This window comes from Camelina sativa, chromosome 11 (assembly GCF_030686135.1).
Source record: "Camelina sativa cultivar CO46 ecotype springtype chromosome 11, ASM3068613v1".
Taxonomy (NCBI): Eukaryota; Viridiplantae; Streptophyta; class Magnoliopsida; order Brassicales; family Brassicaceae; genus Camelina; species Camelina sativa.
In genome coordinates, this window is record NC_141890.1 from 486,906 (window position 1) to 505,240 (window position 18,335).

The following is an 18,335-nucleotide window of genomic DNA, read 5'->3' on the forward strand; positions in this document are numbered from 1 at the left end:
TTCCTTTTGTCGATTGCCGAGAGCCACAAGCCTAGCTTTGTACCGCTCGATTGTGCCGTCAGACTTAAACTTGATCTTAAAAACCCATTTGCAGCCAATGACTTGTTTATCTGGAGGACGATCAGTGACATCCCAAGTGTCTGCATCTTCCAAAGCACCAACCTCAGTTTTAACAGCTCCACGCCAGACTTCATGTTTCACAGCCTCCTGAAATGACTGAGGCTCGAGATTTGCAGTAATAGATGCCCCAAAAGCCCGAAGCAATGGAGATAAACGATGACAGGAAAAATAGTCAGTCAAAGGATACAGACAAGTACCTGAAGAAGACTCTGATGGAGATGGTGTCGAAGAAGGAAGCGTGACATGAGGGTTATCATTAACTACTTGAGCCGCATATGTGATGTATGGTTCTAACAAAACGGATCTCTTCTTTATTCGTTTCCCAACACCAAGAGATTCTGCATTATCAACAACCGGAACAGAGTCACTTGGAGAGTCAACCACCGTGGGAGAAGGAATATGCTCAACCGCGACAGAAACAGGTTGTGCTCCCCCTGAAACGTGACTATCTCCCCCTGAAGTAGGAGAATGAATAGAATCATAAACTGCCGGATGTTGGGAGGATGATTGATCAGGCCGCACATCATGACGAACAACAGTAGGAGCAACAACATAAGGATAAACATCCTCATGAAAAACAACATCGCGGGAAACAAACAGCTTTTCTGTTTGCAGATCACACACAAGCCAACCCTTCTTGCCCATCGGATAGCCCAGAAAAACACACTTGGTACTACGAGCATCAAACTTATCCTTTGACCTATCAATCTTGCGAGCATAACAGAGTGTGCCAAAAACACGAAGATGATGATAGTCCGGGGGCGAGCCGTATAAGAGTTCATATGGTGTCTTATTATCGAGGAGAAGAGATGGTGTACGGTTAATCAAGTAAGTGGCTGTCAAGATACTCTCTCCCCAAAACTTCTTTGGTAAATTGCCTTGAAACAAAAGGGCACGAGCCACATTTAGTATGTGGCGATGCTTGCGTTCCACACGCCTATTTTGTTGAGGTGTTTCCACACAGGACGTTTGATGAATAATGCCTTTATCAGCAAAGAACTTACGCAAGCATAAAAACTCGCCACCATTGTCACTTCGGACAATCTTCACTTGTTTGTTGAATTGTCGTTCAGTAAACATGCAAAATGTTTTCAAAGCATCCGATGCTTCTTTCTTTTCCAAGAGTAAGATCGCCCAAACCGCTCTTGAACAGTCATCAACAATCGTAAGAAAATAACTTGCTCCACACGTTGATGGTTCCCGATATGGTCCCCATATATCGCAATGAATTAAAGAGAAATAGTCAACTGCTTTATTGATGCTTGAAGAAAACACGTCTCGAGTTTGTTTAGCTCGGAGACAAACACCACAAGATTGTTCAAAAGACCCTACACTACTAGAAAAACCTCCAATAGATCCTAAAACAGAAAGCACTCTAGATGACGGATGTCCCATACGATGATGCCATAAGTCCCGAGTCCGCAACTTTCCCATATGCCCAGCATGAACCGCAACAGCACCCTCGTAATGATAAACCCCGTCACGCTCCTTCCCCGCTCCAATCAAAGTCTTCGAATCGAGGTCCTGTATCACACAAAACTGTTTAGTGAAGAGTACAAAACCAGCAACATCACGAAGCAATTGAGCAACTGAAAGAAGTGTGACGGATAAACACGGGGCAAAGAAAACATTGGACAAAACAAGTCGACCACCAAGATTCAAACTGCCATGTTTTGTTGCCCAGGTGATCTGTCCATTAGGCAAAGCAATGGGACAAGGAGCAATAGTAGTAACCGCAATGAGTAAGTGTAAATCCCCAGTCATATGATGAGAGGCACCCGAATCAATGATTATATCATGGCGTCTTTCTTTTCCAAAAAGAAGAAGTTTTTCTGTCTTACCTGATGGCTTTGCATTAGCAGAGGAACCCTGTTTCTTCACAAACTGTTCCAAAGTAGCCCATTGATCTGTTGTGAAATTTGGTATGCCTGAGGAGTCCACCGATGAAACAGAATCACCAAGTTGAGTATGAGAAGCACGAAAACCAGAACCACGACCTCCACGACCGCGACCTTGGTTCGAAAATCCTCCTCTACCCCGACCAAAACCTCCACGACCACCATTGGTTTTATCTTTTTCCCACCATTCACGAAAACCAATCAGTTGAAAACAATTACTTGCATCGTGTCCTGGTTTGCCACAATGTGAACAAACCGTCGATGGCTTAGCAAAACGAGAAGCGGACGCCTGAGCAGAGGAAACGGAAGTGTTCTGTTGGGAGGCAGCCGTCGTTGTTGTGGCAGAGAAACCGACTACGGGAGTCCGATCATCAGTTGTACGCATGGCATTGATGTGTCTTTCTTCTTGAATAACCTGAGAATAAACAGTCTCAAGATTTAACTCTGTTTGTCGACTCAACAAATTTGATCTTGTCGTTCCAAACCGAGAGTTGTCGAGTCCCATGAGAAACTGATGCACCCGTATCTTCTCTCGCATCTTCTCATACTTCAGCATCGAATCACAGTTTGCAGTTTTGCAACAACATGTGAAACCGTTCTCAAAATTTGCCAGATCATCCCACATGATCCGCAGTTTGCTAAAATAAACTTCCACCTCATCACCGTTCTGTTTGCACGCAGCAATGTCAGAATGAAGCTGATGAATTCTCGTGTCATCACTGACAGAGAATCGTCTTTGTAGGCTTGCCCACATCGTGTTGGCGTTATCAACCAACGAGATAGATTGACGCAACTTTGGTTCAACGCTACTATAGATCCATCCAATGATCATAGCGTTAACCATATCCCACTTTTCTTCCTCATCTGGATTATTCGTCGGTCGCGGAAGGGTTCCATTAACAAAACCCAGTTTCCGCTTGGTACGAAGAGAATTCAACATCAACTTCGACCATCGTTCGTAATTGGCTCCATTCAATAAGATTGGAGTCTGCACCTGTCCCGTACTATCCGTTGGATGAAGAAAGTACGGAGACATGAGAACAGCAGAGACGGTTTTGGGATCAGTCGTAGGACCAGAAGAAGCAGATTCGAGTTCACTCATTGTTTGAAACAAAAAAACAAGAGTTACAAAGAAATTTTAAAGGTCGAGATCGTGCTCTGATACCATGAAAGGCTGAATAATGCTCTATATTGTATTGATCATACGATTGTACAAGTATTTATACACAATGGAGGATCCTATAATCTAGTAAAGATAAACACAAATCATATATTTGACATAATCCCCACAATATTTAGTCCTATCCTAATAAACAATAAGCATTTTACATGTAAATTATGCTTAATACTAAAGATAGTATGACGGCAAAAAAAAGAAAATAAAATAAAAAAAGGATTAGTATAAGCAACGGGATTAGCATAATAAAAGATTGCTTTCTCTCAGTGATAATGAAAGAAAAAAAAAAATCAGAATCTCGTGACTAGGTGGGACCCGCATGCTACTGTAAGTCTGTAACATGATTCGGGCTTTGCGCTTAAGCGTGTTAACCTGGTAAAGGAAACTAACACAAATTCACAAGTTTTCTATGCTTGTTCGTGTATATTAAACTATAATTCTGTGAGTTACCTACTACTACTACTACTAAGAAAACATTATTATTGTATGTCTTTTTTTTTTTTTTGCATTTTCCTACCGACTATGTTAACCTGCTAACACAACTTCACGATTTAATGATTTAGTCTTTAGCGTCCATGAAAGACTCTGTCAAAAAAAAAAAAAAAAAAAAAAAAGACTTTGTGTCTCATATTCTCTCATATATACATAAAATATTTTACAGCCGAATTTATCATCTTCAAATGATCAACATGCATATATATGTATTAGCCTTGATTCTTGCAAAGCAAAGCCAACCAAATAACTGACTCGCCTGGCAATACAAAGCAATGTAAAAACACCGCTAGTTTAAAAGCGGGGTGAAAACATAACACTTTTTTCCAGTTTTAATCATGATAAAGCTGGGCTCAACCTGTGGTTTGAATGTTTGATTCATCTTCAACTCAATGATCATCAGGGTTCAGAGATCTTAGATGGTGTCGCGACATTGTGGATCGATTCGAACCCAATCTTTAAATAGATATAAAGTACCAATTTATCTATGAGAACAACATTTGTCGTGCTTATACGTTAAAAATTACATATGGCCCATTTATATATCACCAATTGAGAATGGACCGCATCGGAAAAAATGGGAATAGTCTATACATACCGAACTTAACCGTAATTAGTTATATGTTAGGCGTGTAAAAGTAAGAAATCTACGCATTCATAACAAACAAATACGAACTTGTATATATATCTCAAGTAAGAAAAGATGACGCATACTTTTGGGAAACTTTGCCAATTTCACAAGCAAGAATGCAAGCAAATCTGTTTTTTTTTTTTTTTTTTGCATTATCCTCGCACATTATTTCTCTTTTCCTCTGAACATCTTATCTTTACGCTTACATGATATTTATCCCTTACAAAATATTTTACACCATAATTATATGATCTCATAATGTCCAAGACATCAACTTGGTCGAGAATCATATCCACTATCCACTAACAAACTAACTTTCTTTGTTAGTAAGATAAAAAATAATTCAATATACTTAGTATAGATCTAGACTACAATATTTCAACTCGTAATAATCGCTACGAATGTTTTACAAGATTAGTGGAAAATATTATGGTAGTAGATATCATAGCTATCAAGTAGTAAAGGAAATTATAAGATTCCCTGACAAATCTATATCTTTTATTTAATTGGTACCATTACGTACCTTGCGAATCACGACAAGACCACCTTATATGCACATCAGCATTGTTTGGGAGGATTTGCCGATTCGGCCATACATATACAAAAGTAAAGTAAAACAACTTTCTACCCAAAAAAAAAAGAGTAAAAGTAAAACAACTTGAATTCATAATGGGTTCAATTTAGGTTTAGTTTGTTATTGGGTCTTCTTCAAAGCCCATTTATTAACAAATTAATTGCTGACGTCATTATTTTCCTTTTTTTTCAGTCTCAAATTCGCTTCGTCGTATACCCGGAGGAAGCTGCTCTCTCGTCTGATATCAGCTGCCAGTCACCGCCGCGTCGGAGGTAAGGTACCCCAGTGAAATCGAGTTTCAATAATTTTTTTTTTTTCAAAGGATTTATTTGTTGATTTTAATTTGTTGGTTAAGATTTTCGATTTTGTTTTAGTTCCTACGCTCGAGATTGAGATATTAGGGTTTTAGCGTACGATTTCGTTCATCTCCTCCTCTAAGAGTACTTAACGATGTTAGGTGGTTTGTATAATATACTTTGATACGAATGTATGATTTTGCTGTGGCGAATTGTGAATTGCATTTTTGTAAGGTCTGAAGAGTTTTTTTTTTTTTTTTTTTTTTTTTTCCGATTTTTGTGGGTCTTTAATTAGAAGACCAACCATGAGTTCAGCAGAGAGAAGGAGCAGGAAGATTCATACAGATCGTTTTGCTTACCGTGATGATCCTTATCGAAGAGATTTACTTCCAATTCCAAGTTTCAGGTTTCTTATCTTAGAGAGCTCCACCAATCCTTCTTCTATATCATTTTATACTGATAAAGTTGTTTTAGGAATTAACTTGGGGAGTTAGTTGCCTCAACTAAATTTGCATCTTCCTCGCTACATTGTATGTGTTCTCTTGCAGCCAAGATAATACATGCAATAACTGCAAGCGGCCTGGTCATTTTGCTCGAGATTGTCCCCATGTCTCAATCTGCCACAACTGTGGCCTTCCTGGGTACTTTTGCTTGCCTTTTCTAACTTTTTCCATCTTTCCATTTAAGCATCATGTTTTGACTTGGTTTAGATTGTTATGTCAAGTTGTTGGTAATTTTTATGCTAATATATCTTTAGGTAGTTTCTAAGATGGATATGTGCTTCACATTTTTAGATTGATAGATGTATACACATGTTTGTTTCTTTAGATTTGCTTATTTCTGCCCAACATTGTACCAAATCCGTGAATTTGGTTAACTATAATTTGAGTCTTTACAAATCTTTGCAGGCACATTGTATCAGAATGCTCCACAAAGTCGCTGTGTTGGAACTGCCGTGAACCAGGTCACATGGCTAATAGCTGCACCAACGAAGGCATTTGTCACAGCTGTGGTATAGCCGGACACCGAGCTAAAGGCTGCACAGCTCGCCAGCTCCCACCTGGAGACCTTAGACTCTGCAACAACTGTTACAAGCAAGGCCACTTTGCAGCAGATTGCACTAACGAGAAAGCATGCAACAACTGCAGGATGACTGGTCATTTGGCGCGTGACTGTAGAGACGATCCTGTCTGCAACCTGTGTAATGTCGCTGGTCACCTTGCTGTTAAATGCCCAAAAACAGATGGACTAGCAGGAGACCGAAGACCACGTGGGATCAGAGGCGTGCATCGTCGTGGCGGCTATAACCGAGACCAGTACGAGGAAGACATTGTGTGTAGGAACTACCAGCAAATGGGGCATATGAGCAGAGACTGCACAGCTCGGTTGATGATATGTCGTAATTGTGGTGGAAGAGGCCACATTGCCTATGATTGTCCTTCTGCGAGATTTGTGAACAATCAGTTTCCCTTAAGGTACTAAAGCCACCACAAAGAGGGGCTTTTGCTTGGTCCACAAAGCAGTAGTGTTGTTAGCTCGTGAGTTGGTTTTGATGTTATGACTTTATTTTTGTCCCTAGTTTCGACTTCCAGCTTTTGAAACCTGATATACGACTGAGAAATCATTATATCTTCCGCCATTCTCACCGCTTTCGCCGCTATAGAACGCCATCAGTTCATCGACCATGTCATCGTCCAAGCATATTCGTAGATTATTTTCTTCTCGATATGTGCATCGGTGATTTTGTTTATGAACCCATGGATAACTGCATAAATTTGTGATCTTTGAGAATTAATAGGCAAAGTAATTCATTTCAAGATAACTAATTCATTATGATAGATCATTGGAAACAATATGATATCCAAAGTACTATCAAATGTTTTAAGACATATTCTTGTGAATCTAGTATGCTATATTGGACAAGTCTTAAATTTTGATATAAACACAAGTCTTACATGTCATTTTATAATAATACAATTCCAAATTTAATAATAATTAAGCATTTTTTTATTTATATCCATAACTCATAGTTTATTTATGTAAATAGTAGACATGTGTTAGACTATCCTCATTGGTGTTTGTAAAGGGTTTTTTAGAATTTTCCTAAGACCAAAATAATAATAAAATAAGCAACATTCTTCAACAAATTAAAGGGACGTTTCTAATATAAGGAATGTTGGAAACGTTTCTTACTTAATACTTTCTTTTATATTATTAAAAATGATTTAAGAAACAAAACCAATGAAGACAGTCTTAGAATCCACTTTTGAGCCTTGGTTAGACTGTCTTCATTGGTTTTGTTTCTTAAATCATTTTTTAATAATATAAAGGAAGGTATCAAGTAAGAAACGTTTTCAAAATTCCTTATATTAGAAATGTCTTTTTAATTTGTTGAAAAATATTGCTTATTTTATTATTATTTTGGTCTAAGGAAAATTCTAAGAAACCTTACAAACACTAATGAGGATAGTCTTACAATCTCTTGAATTGAGATACACATTAGTGCTTTATAGATCTTAAAAATAAGGATTTATCTTAAATAATAAAACTACACAGAATTATTTAAACCTTTTTCTTTCTTTAAACACGTGTGTTCCATGTATTAATATATAATTATCAAGATATTGTAACTTCTATGTTGAAGATTCGAAAACTAAATTTTCTATTCCATGGATTTTTTTTTTTTCTTTCTCCTGTATATAATAAATAAGTAAATATGTAGAGTTGAAAGAAAAAAACAGGAAACCAAATTTGCATCGTTTATCTTCCAGGCTTTCCTACAGAATTATATAAACGACAAGAAGTTTAAGTAGTACGATGTCGGATGCCTCAGACGAAGTTGTGGCGAAACCTTCAGACAAAAATATGATTGTAGGCGTATATGATGTGATCACACGAGCAGTATTGCTTAAGGTTGCAATCATTTCGATCTATGGCGTTGCAAGAGGATGGGATAGTGTGGTTGCATACAAAGAAAAAATGAGTTTCAGCTATTTTATATTAAGATACTTTGGATTTTTGTCAATGTATGTTTATGTTTTCAGATTGGTTTGTTGTTTTCTCCCCACGTATCGACCACACACGAGTCTCAAAGGCCGAGAAAACTGGCTTGCCATTATCTTACAAATGGTAAGCATGTTTATGTTTTGTAGCTGTTACACATGGCAGCGGTGGGATGTATTTTACCTTACTTTTGGTGTCGTTATCGCCGCAATCTCATTGGCTCAATTGCTTTACGGCATGGATAAGCTTTGGGCTTCCCGTTTTTGTACTGTATTCATGCTTGGTTCTATTTGGGGAGTTAGCGGTCTATATTTTGATTCTCATCATATTGCGTCACCAATAACCTTATGTTGTATCCTAACTGGAGCATTTCAAATGATGGTTACGGATAGCATTTACTCTGAAGAAGAACTAGAGTAAATGATGTTATGGAGAGATAATAATAAAATTAGATTACATATATTTTTGACATTGACATTACAGAGGAAAACACTCATTGTTTGTCTTATTATTTTTTTCCTGAGCTTTTGTTTCTCATTTTTATTATTCTAAAAACAAGTCATATGTGTTCTTTTTATTGGTCCGGAAAACGTCATGTGCGTTCGAGGTTAATATTGTATTCTTTCTGAATTTCGTTTGTTCTTTTTTTTTTCTAGTCAGGGAGAATTCATGTGTACCAGTTTAATATATATTGTAGGCGGCATTATTAATAATAATATGCGTCAGCCGTCAGCAACTTAGATATTAGTTCAATATTGTACGCAACATTAACAATAAATATCAGTCAGGAATTCGGATATAGTTGTACTGCGTTCATAATTTTAGTTAGCAAGAAGCCATAAGTGCAAAGACAAAAGTTGACAATTCAATGTGGAGAAAATTTGTATTTTATAGTATAAATAGTCCGATGCATTAAATTCGCTCGTTGAAATATTGGTTAGTGTTAAAGACCACATAAACAAATCAAAGAGAAAAGAAATTATAATATGCATACGCAATGTCCATGGAATAAGTAATATTCTGTGTTGGTTTGTTACTAAAAACAGGTGTAGAATCAACGGGAGTTCTCTCTCTTTCTCTCTCCCTTTTATATTATTTAATTAATTTTTAATAAAAAAATTTTGGGAAGCAACTGGGTGAGCAACAACCGTGGTACATGACGGCATGACCTAAGGAATAAGGATTACATGAATGGACCACGTGGCATCATGTACTCTCTGTATTTTGACATGAGTATTATTTATTACTAGTCTTCACTTTACACTTAAGTCATGTGTTCGAGATAAAGTAAAAGTGGGGAAAATTGTGTATTTTATATAAATAGTCCTCCGACTCATTAAATTAGCACGTTGAAATCTTGGTTAATTTCTGAAGAGCATATAGTACAAATTATATTAAATTAAGTAAAATTAAAATTAATTTAATTAAATAATAAATTATCGAAGATAAAATATTTTATAACATGAAATATTAATAAACCAATAAATGTCTTCTGTGGTGTGTTGTTACTAAAAATAAATATCCAAAAGGGTTACATGAAGGGAGAGTGGGGTCCATGTCTTCTGTGGTGTGTTGTTACTAAAAATAGATATCCAAAATGGTTACATGAAATGGACCAAGTGGGATCCCATGTATCTGTCATTTTCCGTGGGCGTTGGCAAATTTAAGGTTGTGAAGTTTAACTAAACCTTCAACTTTGTTATCTTCTTATATAATCGGTGCTCTATCTCTCTATTAAACCACGATAAACTTTCTTAAACTTGGAAGATCTCTCTCTAATTTCTCTCTATTGTTTTTTCTTTCAAAAGTCATGTCCGCCTTCTTCGCCATACTGAACTTTCTCCAATCAGTGAATGGCATATGGCGTCTCTTTTTCCTATCGTTGTTTTGGGCTTCTGTTGGCATCGTTTCCCTATACTTCTCCGGCTTTTGGGATTTTTGGGGTTTTGGATGGGCCTTGATAATGGTCATCTATCACTTGTCTCTGTGGTTTACCGTGTTGACCATCATGCCTATATTTTATTCTATGAATTCTGGGCGTAGGTTCAAGCACATCAAAAAGTTGTTAAAGTGTTTTCTGGAAATGTCGGTCATGTGGTACGCCACACTCGTAAAACTCGAGATCTCAAAAGTTGATATGAAAGAAGGCCAGATAGCCCTGTTCATCCTGGCGATATCCATCTACTTCATCGTTGTGATATTTGCGGAGCTAATTTTGCTAGCGAATGACCTCGGTTTGATAAATGCAGCTGCCTCGGTGATAGTCTTGTTGCTATCGCTGGCTATGGGTGGGTCGTTGGGTTTTCGGACAGTCCCAATAAGTACCATAGTCGTTTTCTTGAAGACTATTATGATGGCGGAATGTTGCGAGGAATGTCGTGAGCGAAAGCAGCGAAAGAAGATCAAGAGGCAACCGGTAGAAGAGGTTTAAATGGGGATCAAGCTTCTGGGTGCGGATATATCAAGCTAGATCTGATGGTCTTCCCATTAATCCCCACTTCTATCGTTAAATATATATATATGCATGGAATAATGGGATATGCTATAATATCTCAAAATAGAAAGAAACAATAGAAGAAGAAGTACTAGCCAGAAAGTAAAAGCATATATATATATAATAAGATATTCAAGAAAATGTAATGGAAATATAATGAACGAATTATGCGTATATTTAAAGGATGCTGTTATTGTTATCATTGCACACCGAATGCCTTGTACCAACAAATTTATGTGTATCCATCCACGTTCGTGATTACTCCCAAAAAAAAAAAAAAAAAAAACAGATCTACGGGAGATTCAGAAAGATCGTTGCTAGGAAACTATGATTTCAGTTCAAGTATATGATAGAAAAAGCAAAATCTCAGGCCTTCAACAACAACAAACCAAAAAAAGCGAAATCTGCACCCATCACTGTTTGATATTAATCAATATTATTATTCAAATTAAAGGAAAGAAGTTATTCGGGCTTCTTCGCCGCAGCGATACATAGTCTGGTTAACGAATGACGGATGCTCAAGATCAAAAGGGACAATTAAATCTCAGATTAGAAGCTCATATATATATATATATTGCCGGTGAAAAATTCAGACTGTGGTTTGGTGTATAATAAAGTGTCAAATAACAACCGTAAATCTGTAACAGAGAGTAACTGTTCACGAACAGCAAAAAAAACATTAGAGTAATTACAATTTTTTTTTTAAATGAGTCACCAAATATTTGTATTTCTTTAAGTTTGAAACTATATAAAGCGTGTTAGATTTATATGATTTTTTCGGCTTAATTTTAATAAAATTGCGTAATACTTCACTAAAATTGGTTATGTGGAAATTATATCTGATGAAAGGGATGTAGAAATATACATATAAGGTTTGCGAATTGTAATTGAGTCAGCAAAAAGTAATTGTTCTGCTGGAGATAGAAGGTTTTTGTTTACTAAGAGAGACGCGTGAGCCGTGACTCGTGAGGGGGTGAGTTTTGGTCACTCGATTTTCATTTTGGTGTTAAAATGATTCTGTTGCCAACGTAGCCAAAAATAAATGGGATAATAACGTTGTATGCATGCCCCTTACTATATAATGTAGCTAGTTTACTTTATACATATACACACGTGATTTGATCATTTCTACATATTTTATTTTTAGGAGGTAGTATGTGACACGTGATTTGATCATTTCTACGTACTTTATTTATATTACTAGATAAGGCTCCTGTACTATAAGTTAAAAATTACCAAAATTTAATTGAAAATAACTGAAATATTAGTAATAATGTACATGTTTTTAGATTTTATCTTGTAAGTTTTAGTATTGTATTTTATAACTTCTCATATTCTAATATAATTTAAATATCTATACCATCATAATAAACCATATTTTAATTTTTACACATTTTATCTTAATGCATAGAACTAAATATTTTATATCAAACACAAATAATACATCATATCAAATCTATATTTTATTAGAATTTAGAAAAAATAACAAAACATAATTAGTAAAAAATTGAATCAACATTATTTAAGATATATTTGATATGTTGTTATGTCATAAGTACTAATTTTACCTCATGTCAAAACTACTTTTAAATGAGTAAAAATTATAAAATAAGAACTATATAAAGATATACAAACATTCTCATCAAATAACTGAAGATTTTTCCTATAAATTATTATTATTTATTATGTTTTCACTTATACATTACAAAGCGACATGTGTTGAAATTTATGAAATCAAACATAAAAAAACAATTAGTAATATTGACAAAATTCATGTTTTAATGTTTAGAGATTATGAAATTTCTAAATTTTCTAGTTTCATAATTTAGAGATTTCAAAATTAGTAAACTTGTTTTAATGTTTAGAGATTTGAGAGACAAAAATTATATTCTATATTCTATGATCCAGATGATGAATGAAAATTCTTATTTCTCTTGTATATATAAATGCTTGGTCAGAGGTAAACCAAATTTTCTTGTCATCATCTTGGCTTTTCAAGGGAAACAACAAACATAAAATTTATATGTCGGGCGAAAAAACGACGTTTGATACCTCCGATGAAAGTGTTGCGAAAATAACTAAAATTTTAGGAGTAAATGATAAGTTCACACGAGCATTATTGCTTAAATGGGCAATCATATCTATCTATGGCGTCGCAAGAGGATTCGATAGTGTGACTGCACACAAAAAAGAAATGAGTTTCAGCAATGCTCTACTCAGAAACTTTGGATTCGTGTCAATGTATGTTTACGTTTTCAGGTTGGCTTATTGTTTTGTTCCCTCAAAATCAAATTCACCACACACTACGTTCAAAAGTCGACCGATCTTGCTCGCCATCATGTCATTAATTGTGAACGTATATATGTTTTATTACTGTTACACATGGCAGAGATGGGATGTTTTTTTCCTTACGTTAAGTGTCATCACCGCTACAGTCTCATTAGCTCAATTAGTATACGGTGTGGATGGGCTTGGAGCTGGCTGTATTTTATGGATAGCCATCTTGGGATCTGCTTGGGGGATCAACGGTCTATATTTTGATATTAGGTCAAAATTAACCATTTGTGCTTTCTTAATCATCACAATATTTCAAATGGCATTTATGTCAGAAATATATAGTGACAAAACGAAGCTCTATGAGGAAGAACTGATGACTTCGATTAAAAATGATTTTCAAATGTTATACTATTAGATTTTTTTTAACGAATACTATTAGATTTTATATGTTTATCATCATGTTTAATGGATTCAAAAAAAATTAAAAAGTTTGAGTTTACATGTTTAATTAGCCATGGACATTCAGTTTAATTGGGTTATTCGGTTAGACTTATTCGATTTTCAAATTTTTGGTTATTTAAAAGTCCTGCCAAATTGGGCCGAATTAAATTTAGGTTCGAGTTATCCAATAATGGGTTTATTCATGCCGGTTATAGAGATTTAAATCAATTCAGAATTGAACCCCGATTTTTTTCCTTTTTCGGTTAGTTTGAATCTTGTATATTGAAAGCCTTGAGATGAATCTACAAATTTGTATACGCAAATTATAAACATAGCTAAAAAAAATACATCTCTTATACATATGACTGTATGTATTGTATGGTGTTGAAATGAAAGCTATGTATTGTATTTGTATCACGTAGGGTGTTGAAAGCAAAAAAAGAAAAGATGAGAGAAATGGTAGATATTATAGAGGTCCAGTCCATTAGAGTTTTGTTAGCCCACCTTAAGTTTTAACCACATAACAATAAAGCAAACATTCATTGAAAAATAAGTCTACTAATTTACAAGTTAAAAAAAAAAACAGACTTTAGCCGGTAGCTTAGAAAAAAAATGTTTAGCAATTAATCATGGAAACCGCAAACAGTTTATATAATATATCATAATCCATGTCTCGGTAGAACTTGTCACGAAGATTTCTAATTTTGCTTGTCCTTCAAGTTTAAGCTAACATTCTCTCCCTTAAGATTGATTTTCTCTTTTGATATGTCCTTGATTCCAACAAGGTTTCTCATCTCAGTGAACTTAATCCTTCCAAGCGCTTTCGTGAGTATATCAGCCTTTTGCTCGCTCCCTGGTACATGCTCCACCTCCACTAAACCATTCTCAACACATTCTCAGATAAAGTGGTACCTGCGGTGTATGTGCTTACTTCTACCATGGAAGACTGGATTCTTTGTGAGAGCTATGGTGGATTTATTGTCTATTTGTATTACCACTTTCTCACTTTCTTGTCCAGTAATCTCCCCAAGAAGTTCTTGAAGCCAAATAGCCTGCTTTGCTGCTTCAGTCGCCGCCATGAACTCTGCTTTGCAAGAAGACATTGCCACAGTTTCTTGCTTCTGGGAACACCATGTAATCGGACATTGGTTTAGATAAAATACATGTCCTGTCGTGCTTTTCCCATCATCTTCATCAACATTATGGCTACTATCGCTATAGTCAACTAACCCTGCTTCATCAAGTCGTGAACGACTGATCTCACTATATCCAACCAGCCCTGTTTTCTTCGAACGCGTATAGTTGAGACCATAAGAGGTTGTTCCTCGCAAGTATCTGAGTATCTGCTTGAGAGCAGCTCCATGAGATGTTTTAGACTCATGCATATACCTACTTAGGACTCCAACACAGAATGAGAGGTCAGGTCTTGTGTGTAATAGATACCGAAGACAACCAATGTTTCTCCGATACACTCTTTCTTCGATTCCAGCTTCTTCTTGTGCTTTCGACATCTTCAGACCTGACTCCATTGGTGTAAAAACCACATTACATTTCCTCATACCTGCTTCTTCTAGTATTCGTTCTGCATACCTCTCTTGCTTCAACATGATACCACCCTCGTACTGATTGACCTCAATTCCAAGGTAATAAGTTAACCTTCCGAGATCACTCATCTCAAATTTAGCTGCCATTTCATCCTTAAAATCCTATATCAGATGTATGCTTGAACCTGTGACAAGCAAATTATCAACGTAAACAGCCACTAACAGTAAATGATTCTTCACCACTCTTCGATACAATGATGCCTCTTTAGAACATTTCTCAAATTTCAAATCTTTGAGAGTCTGATTCAGCTTGGCATTCCAAGCCATTGGTGCCTGTTTTAACCCATATAAGGCTTTCTTCAGCTTATATACCTTGTTCTCATGTCTTGTGACTATAAAACTCTCAGGCTGCGAAACATAAACCTCTTCTTTCAATTCTCCGTGAAGAAACGCCGTTTTAACATCAAGGTGGTGTACTTCCCATCCTTTGGAAGCAGCTAACGCAATTATCAACCGAATGGTCTCGATTCGTGCTACTAGGGCAAAGACCTCATCAAAATCTATACCATATCTCTGAATATAACATTTGGCTACCAACCTTGTTTTATACTTGTTAATGGATCCATCTGAGTTTCGTTTTATCTAGAAGATCCATTTCAAGCCTATCGGTTTAGCTCAAGTAGGTAAATCAACCAAAGACCATGTGTTGTTCTTAACTATTGAAGAGATTTCTTCATTACAAGCTTCTTTCCAAACCTGCAGTTCTTTTGCTTCCTCGAAATCCCATGGTTCTTCATTCAGGCTAAGCAAGAGCTTCTCACTTTCTAACTCTCCTAACAAAACATAATCATCCAAGTACGCAGGCTTAACAGATACTCTAGAAGATCTTCGTAGTATTGGCTCCACATGTTCTTCTTGTGTGACTGTCTCAGTACCAATCGCCGGAACTAACTCTTTTCCCCTGACTATGATATCTCCATAGTCACTAGTATCATTATCCTCATCATGTTCCTCTGTTTCTTTAGCCTCGACAAAACCTCTATTGCCATTATTACCAAAATCTCTGTAGCTCAATGTGAATCTTCCTGAGTTAATACCATCTTCTTTGCGTGTATTGATCCACTTCCAGCTTTGTCCTTCGTCGAAGACAACATCTCTGCTGATAATAACCCTCTGTGTCGTAGGATCTAACATCCTATATGCCTTAGATCCTGGTTCAGTGCCCATGTGTACAAGTGCCTTTGATCGATCATCCAATTTTCGTAGGTGTTGCTTCTCTGTTTTGGCATAGCCGATACAGCCAAAAACTCGCAGGTGTTCCAGACTTGGCTTCTTCTTCTTAAACACTTCATAAGGCGTTTTTGCATTCAAAGCTCTCGTCATTACTCTGTTTATGAGATATGTCGAGTGTCTAACAGCTTCTCCCCAGAGATAATTTGGCAGACTCATGTGTTTAAGAATGCTTATCGTCATCCCAAGTAACGTTCTGTTTCTCCTCTCGACGACTCCATTTTGTTGTGGAGAGTAGGGTGCTGTTAAGTGCCTCAATATCCCAGATTCTTCACAAAATCTGTTGAACTCATGTGACACAAACTCACCGCCTCGATTTGTTCTAAAGCATCTTATCACAACCCCTGATTCTTGCTCCACAAGTGATTTGAACACCTTAAATCGGTCAAGAGCTTCATTCTTTTCCTTCAAAAGTAGATTCCACATATAGCGAGAGTGATCATCTATTAGCACAAAGATATATCTCTTTCCTGCAGGTGTTGCAGGAGTAATTGGTCCACACAAGTCTCCGTGTACTAATTCAAGAACTTGTGATGCTCGATATAAAGTGGCTTTAGGAAAACTTTGTCTTGTTTGCTTTCCCAGTAAGCATGAGGAACATGTTTCCTTTTCAACAACAAAGCTAGGAATTCCTGTGACCATGTTCCTCCGTATCATTGTCTTCATACTTTCAGCTCCAATGTGGCCAAGTCTCGCGTGCCAGTTCGATGAATCATTAGTAGTTACAACTTGTAGGCATCGAGTGCTGTCTACTTCCATCACCACCTTGTACAGCCGGTTCTTTGATCTATTTGCTTTTACTAATAATTTCCCATCCTTATCACATAAGGTCAAAAACTCCTTCTTCATTTGAATGTCGCAACCAGCTTATGTACTTTGACCGAGACTGATGATGTTGTTCCTCAGTTGTGGTATTAAGTAGACATCACTTAGGATTTTTCTGTCGCCATTCTCGCAGATAAACATAATAGAACCTTTTCCTTTTATGTCAATTCGAGAATCATCGTCAAATCTAACCTTACCCATCACTGTTTCATCAATCTTGAAGAAGTAGCTAAGGTTCCTTGTCATGTGATTTCTGGCTCCATTATCCAAGTACCAGACATTGTCACTCGCAGGATGATTCTCAAATTTATCTGGCTTTACTTTCTTCTCGTTCAGGTAAACAACCTCATGCATCATTAACTCATCAGCTACCAGAGTGTCTTCATCCTCGTTTTCTTGTGTTTCCTGCAACTTAAGCAACCTATCTAGGCAATTGGAGGCATAGTGACCAGCTTTGTCACATCGATAACAGACAATTTTCGACTTATCTCGCCTGTATCCTCCGTTTTGTTGATTCCCAAAGCGTCCTCGTCCTCTTCCTCGTCCAAAGAACCTACCACCACTTTGTCCTCTTCATCTGCTTGCACCAAAATTTTCTGTGCCAGCATACATTAATTTGCCTTGTTCTTCTTCTTGATGCTCTTCTTCGTCACATATTCTTTCTTCATAGGCTTTGAGTCTACCAATAATATCCTCAAAACTTGTTGTGTTAAGGTCAAGAACCTGTTCGAGGCTAGCAACGATATGAATGTATCGCTTTTTGGGAAGGCTCTTGAGGAACTTCTTAACAAGCTTTGGTTCTTCAATGTTTTCTCCTAAAGCTGCAGATTTTGTGGTTATCTCTGAAAGTTTGCCAACAAAGTCATCGATCGTGTCACTTTCTTTCATCTTCAACCGATCAAAGTTAGCCATCAAGGTCTGCAGCCGTGCTTCACGTACCCTATCAGCTCCTACATGTCTTGACTTTATCGCTTCCCATACCGCTTTTGCAGTATCAAGCTTTCCTACTTGTAGAATCAATGCTTCAGGGATAGATTGAAATAGAAGACCTCTCGCCATGTCATTCTTGTCTTTGTTATCTGATCCAGGTTCAATCGCCTCCCATACCTTGTGAATTCGCAGCATGACTTCCATTCGCATGGACCAACCCGTATAGTTGGTAGTATTAAGCATCAGACATTGAATGGAAGAGGAGCCGCTTTCTCGTGTTGGATTTGGAACTGCAACGATCGCTCCTTTAGTTCCCTCTGTATCCCCCATGTTTTTTTAGATT

General features: G+C 36.7%; 2 protein-coding genes across 3 annotated transcripts; one reads left to right on the forward strand and one right to left on the reverse strand.

Annotated features, from left to right (window-relative positions):
- The first annotated feature begins 4,898 nt into the window (after window positions 1–4,898).
- On the forward strand, window positions 4,899–6,827 carry LOC104720812 (uncharacterized). Of its 2 annotated transcripts, none has more exons than XM_087471407.1 (5): window positions 4,899–4,966; window positions 5,085–5,169; window positions 5,484–5,594; window positions 5,737–5,829; window positions 6,097–6,827. In XM_087471407.1, the coding sequence occupies exons 3-5, from the start codon at window positions 5,494–5,496 to the stop codon at window positions 6,668–6,670; spliced, it is 768 nt and encodes a 255-aa protein (XP_087327533.1). In that variant the 5' UTR covers window positions 4,899–4,966; window positions 5,085–5,169; window positions 5,484–5,493; the 3' UTR covers window positions 6,671–6,827. The 2 variants fall into 2 exon arrangements, with proteins under 2 accessions (XP_087327533.1, XP_087327534.1); XM_087471408.1 differs by having other exon boundaries at window positions 5,085–5,164.
- A 10,277-nt stretch (window positions 6,828–17,104) lies between these two features.
- On the reverse strand, window positions 17,105–18,322 carry LOC147933492 (uncharacterized). Its single transcript, XM_087476437.1, has 3 exons — window positions 17,683–18,322; window positions 17,512–17,639; window positions 17,105–17,467 (listed from the first exon to the last, which is right to left on the reverse strand). Exons 1-3 carry the CDS (start codon window positions 18,320–18,322, stop codon window positions 17,105–17,107), a joined length of 1,131 nt encoding a protein of 376 aa, XP_087332563.1.
- Window positions 18,323–18,335: the final 13 nt, after the last annotated feature.

Coding starts and splice junctions, on each gene's coding strand:
- LOC104720812 (XM_087471407.1), top strand. CDS start 5,494: ATGAGTTCAGCAGAGAGAAGGAGCAGGAAGATTCATACAGATCGTTTT. Junction 5,595..5,736: donor CTTCCAATTCCAAGTTTCAG/GTTTCTTATCTT, acceptor GTTCTCTTGCAG/CCAAGATAATACATGCAATA. Junction 5,830..6,096: donor CACAACTGTGGCCTTCCTGG/GTACTTTTGCTT, acceptor AAATCTTTGCAG/GCACATTGTATCAGAATGCT.
- LOC147933492 (XM_087476437.1), bottom strand. CDS start 18,322: ATGGGGGATACAGAGGGAACTAAAGGAGCGATCGTTGCAGTTCCAAAT. Junction 17,640..17,682: donor GCATCAAGAAGAAGAACAAG/GCAAATTAATGT, acceptor TGGTGCAAGCAG/ATGAAGAGGACAAAGTGGTG. Junction 17,468..17,511: donor TTATCGATGTGACAAAGCTG/GTCACTATGCCT, acceptor CTTAAGTTGCAG/GAAACACAAGAAAACGAGGA.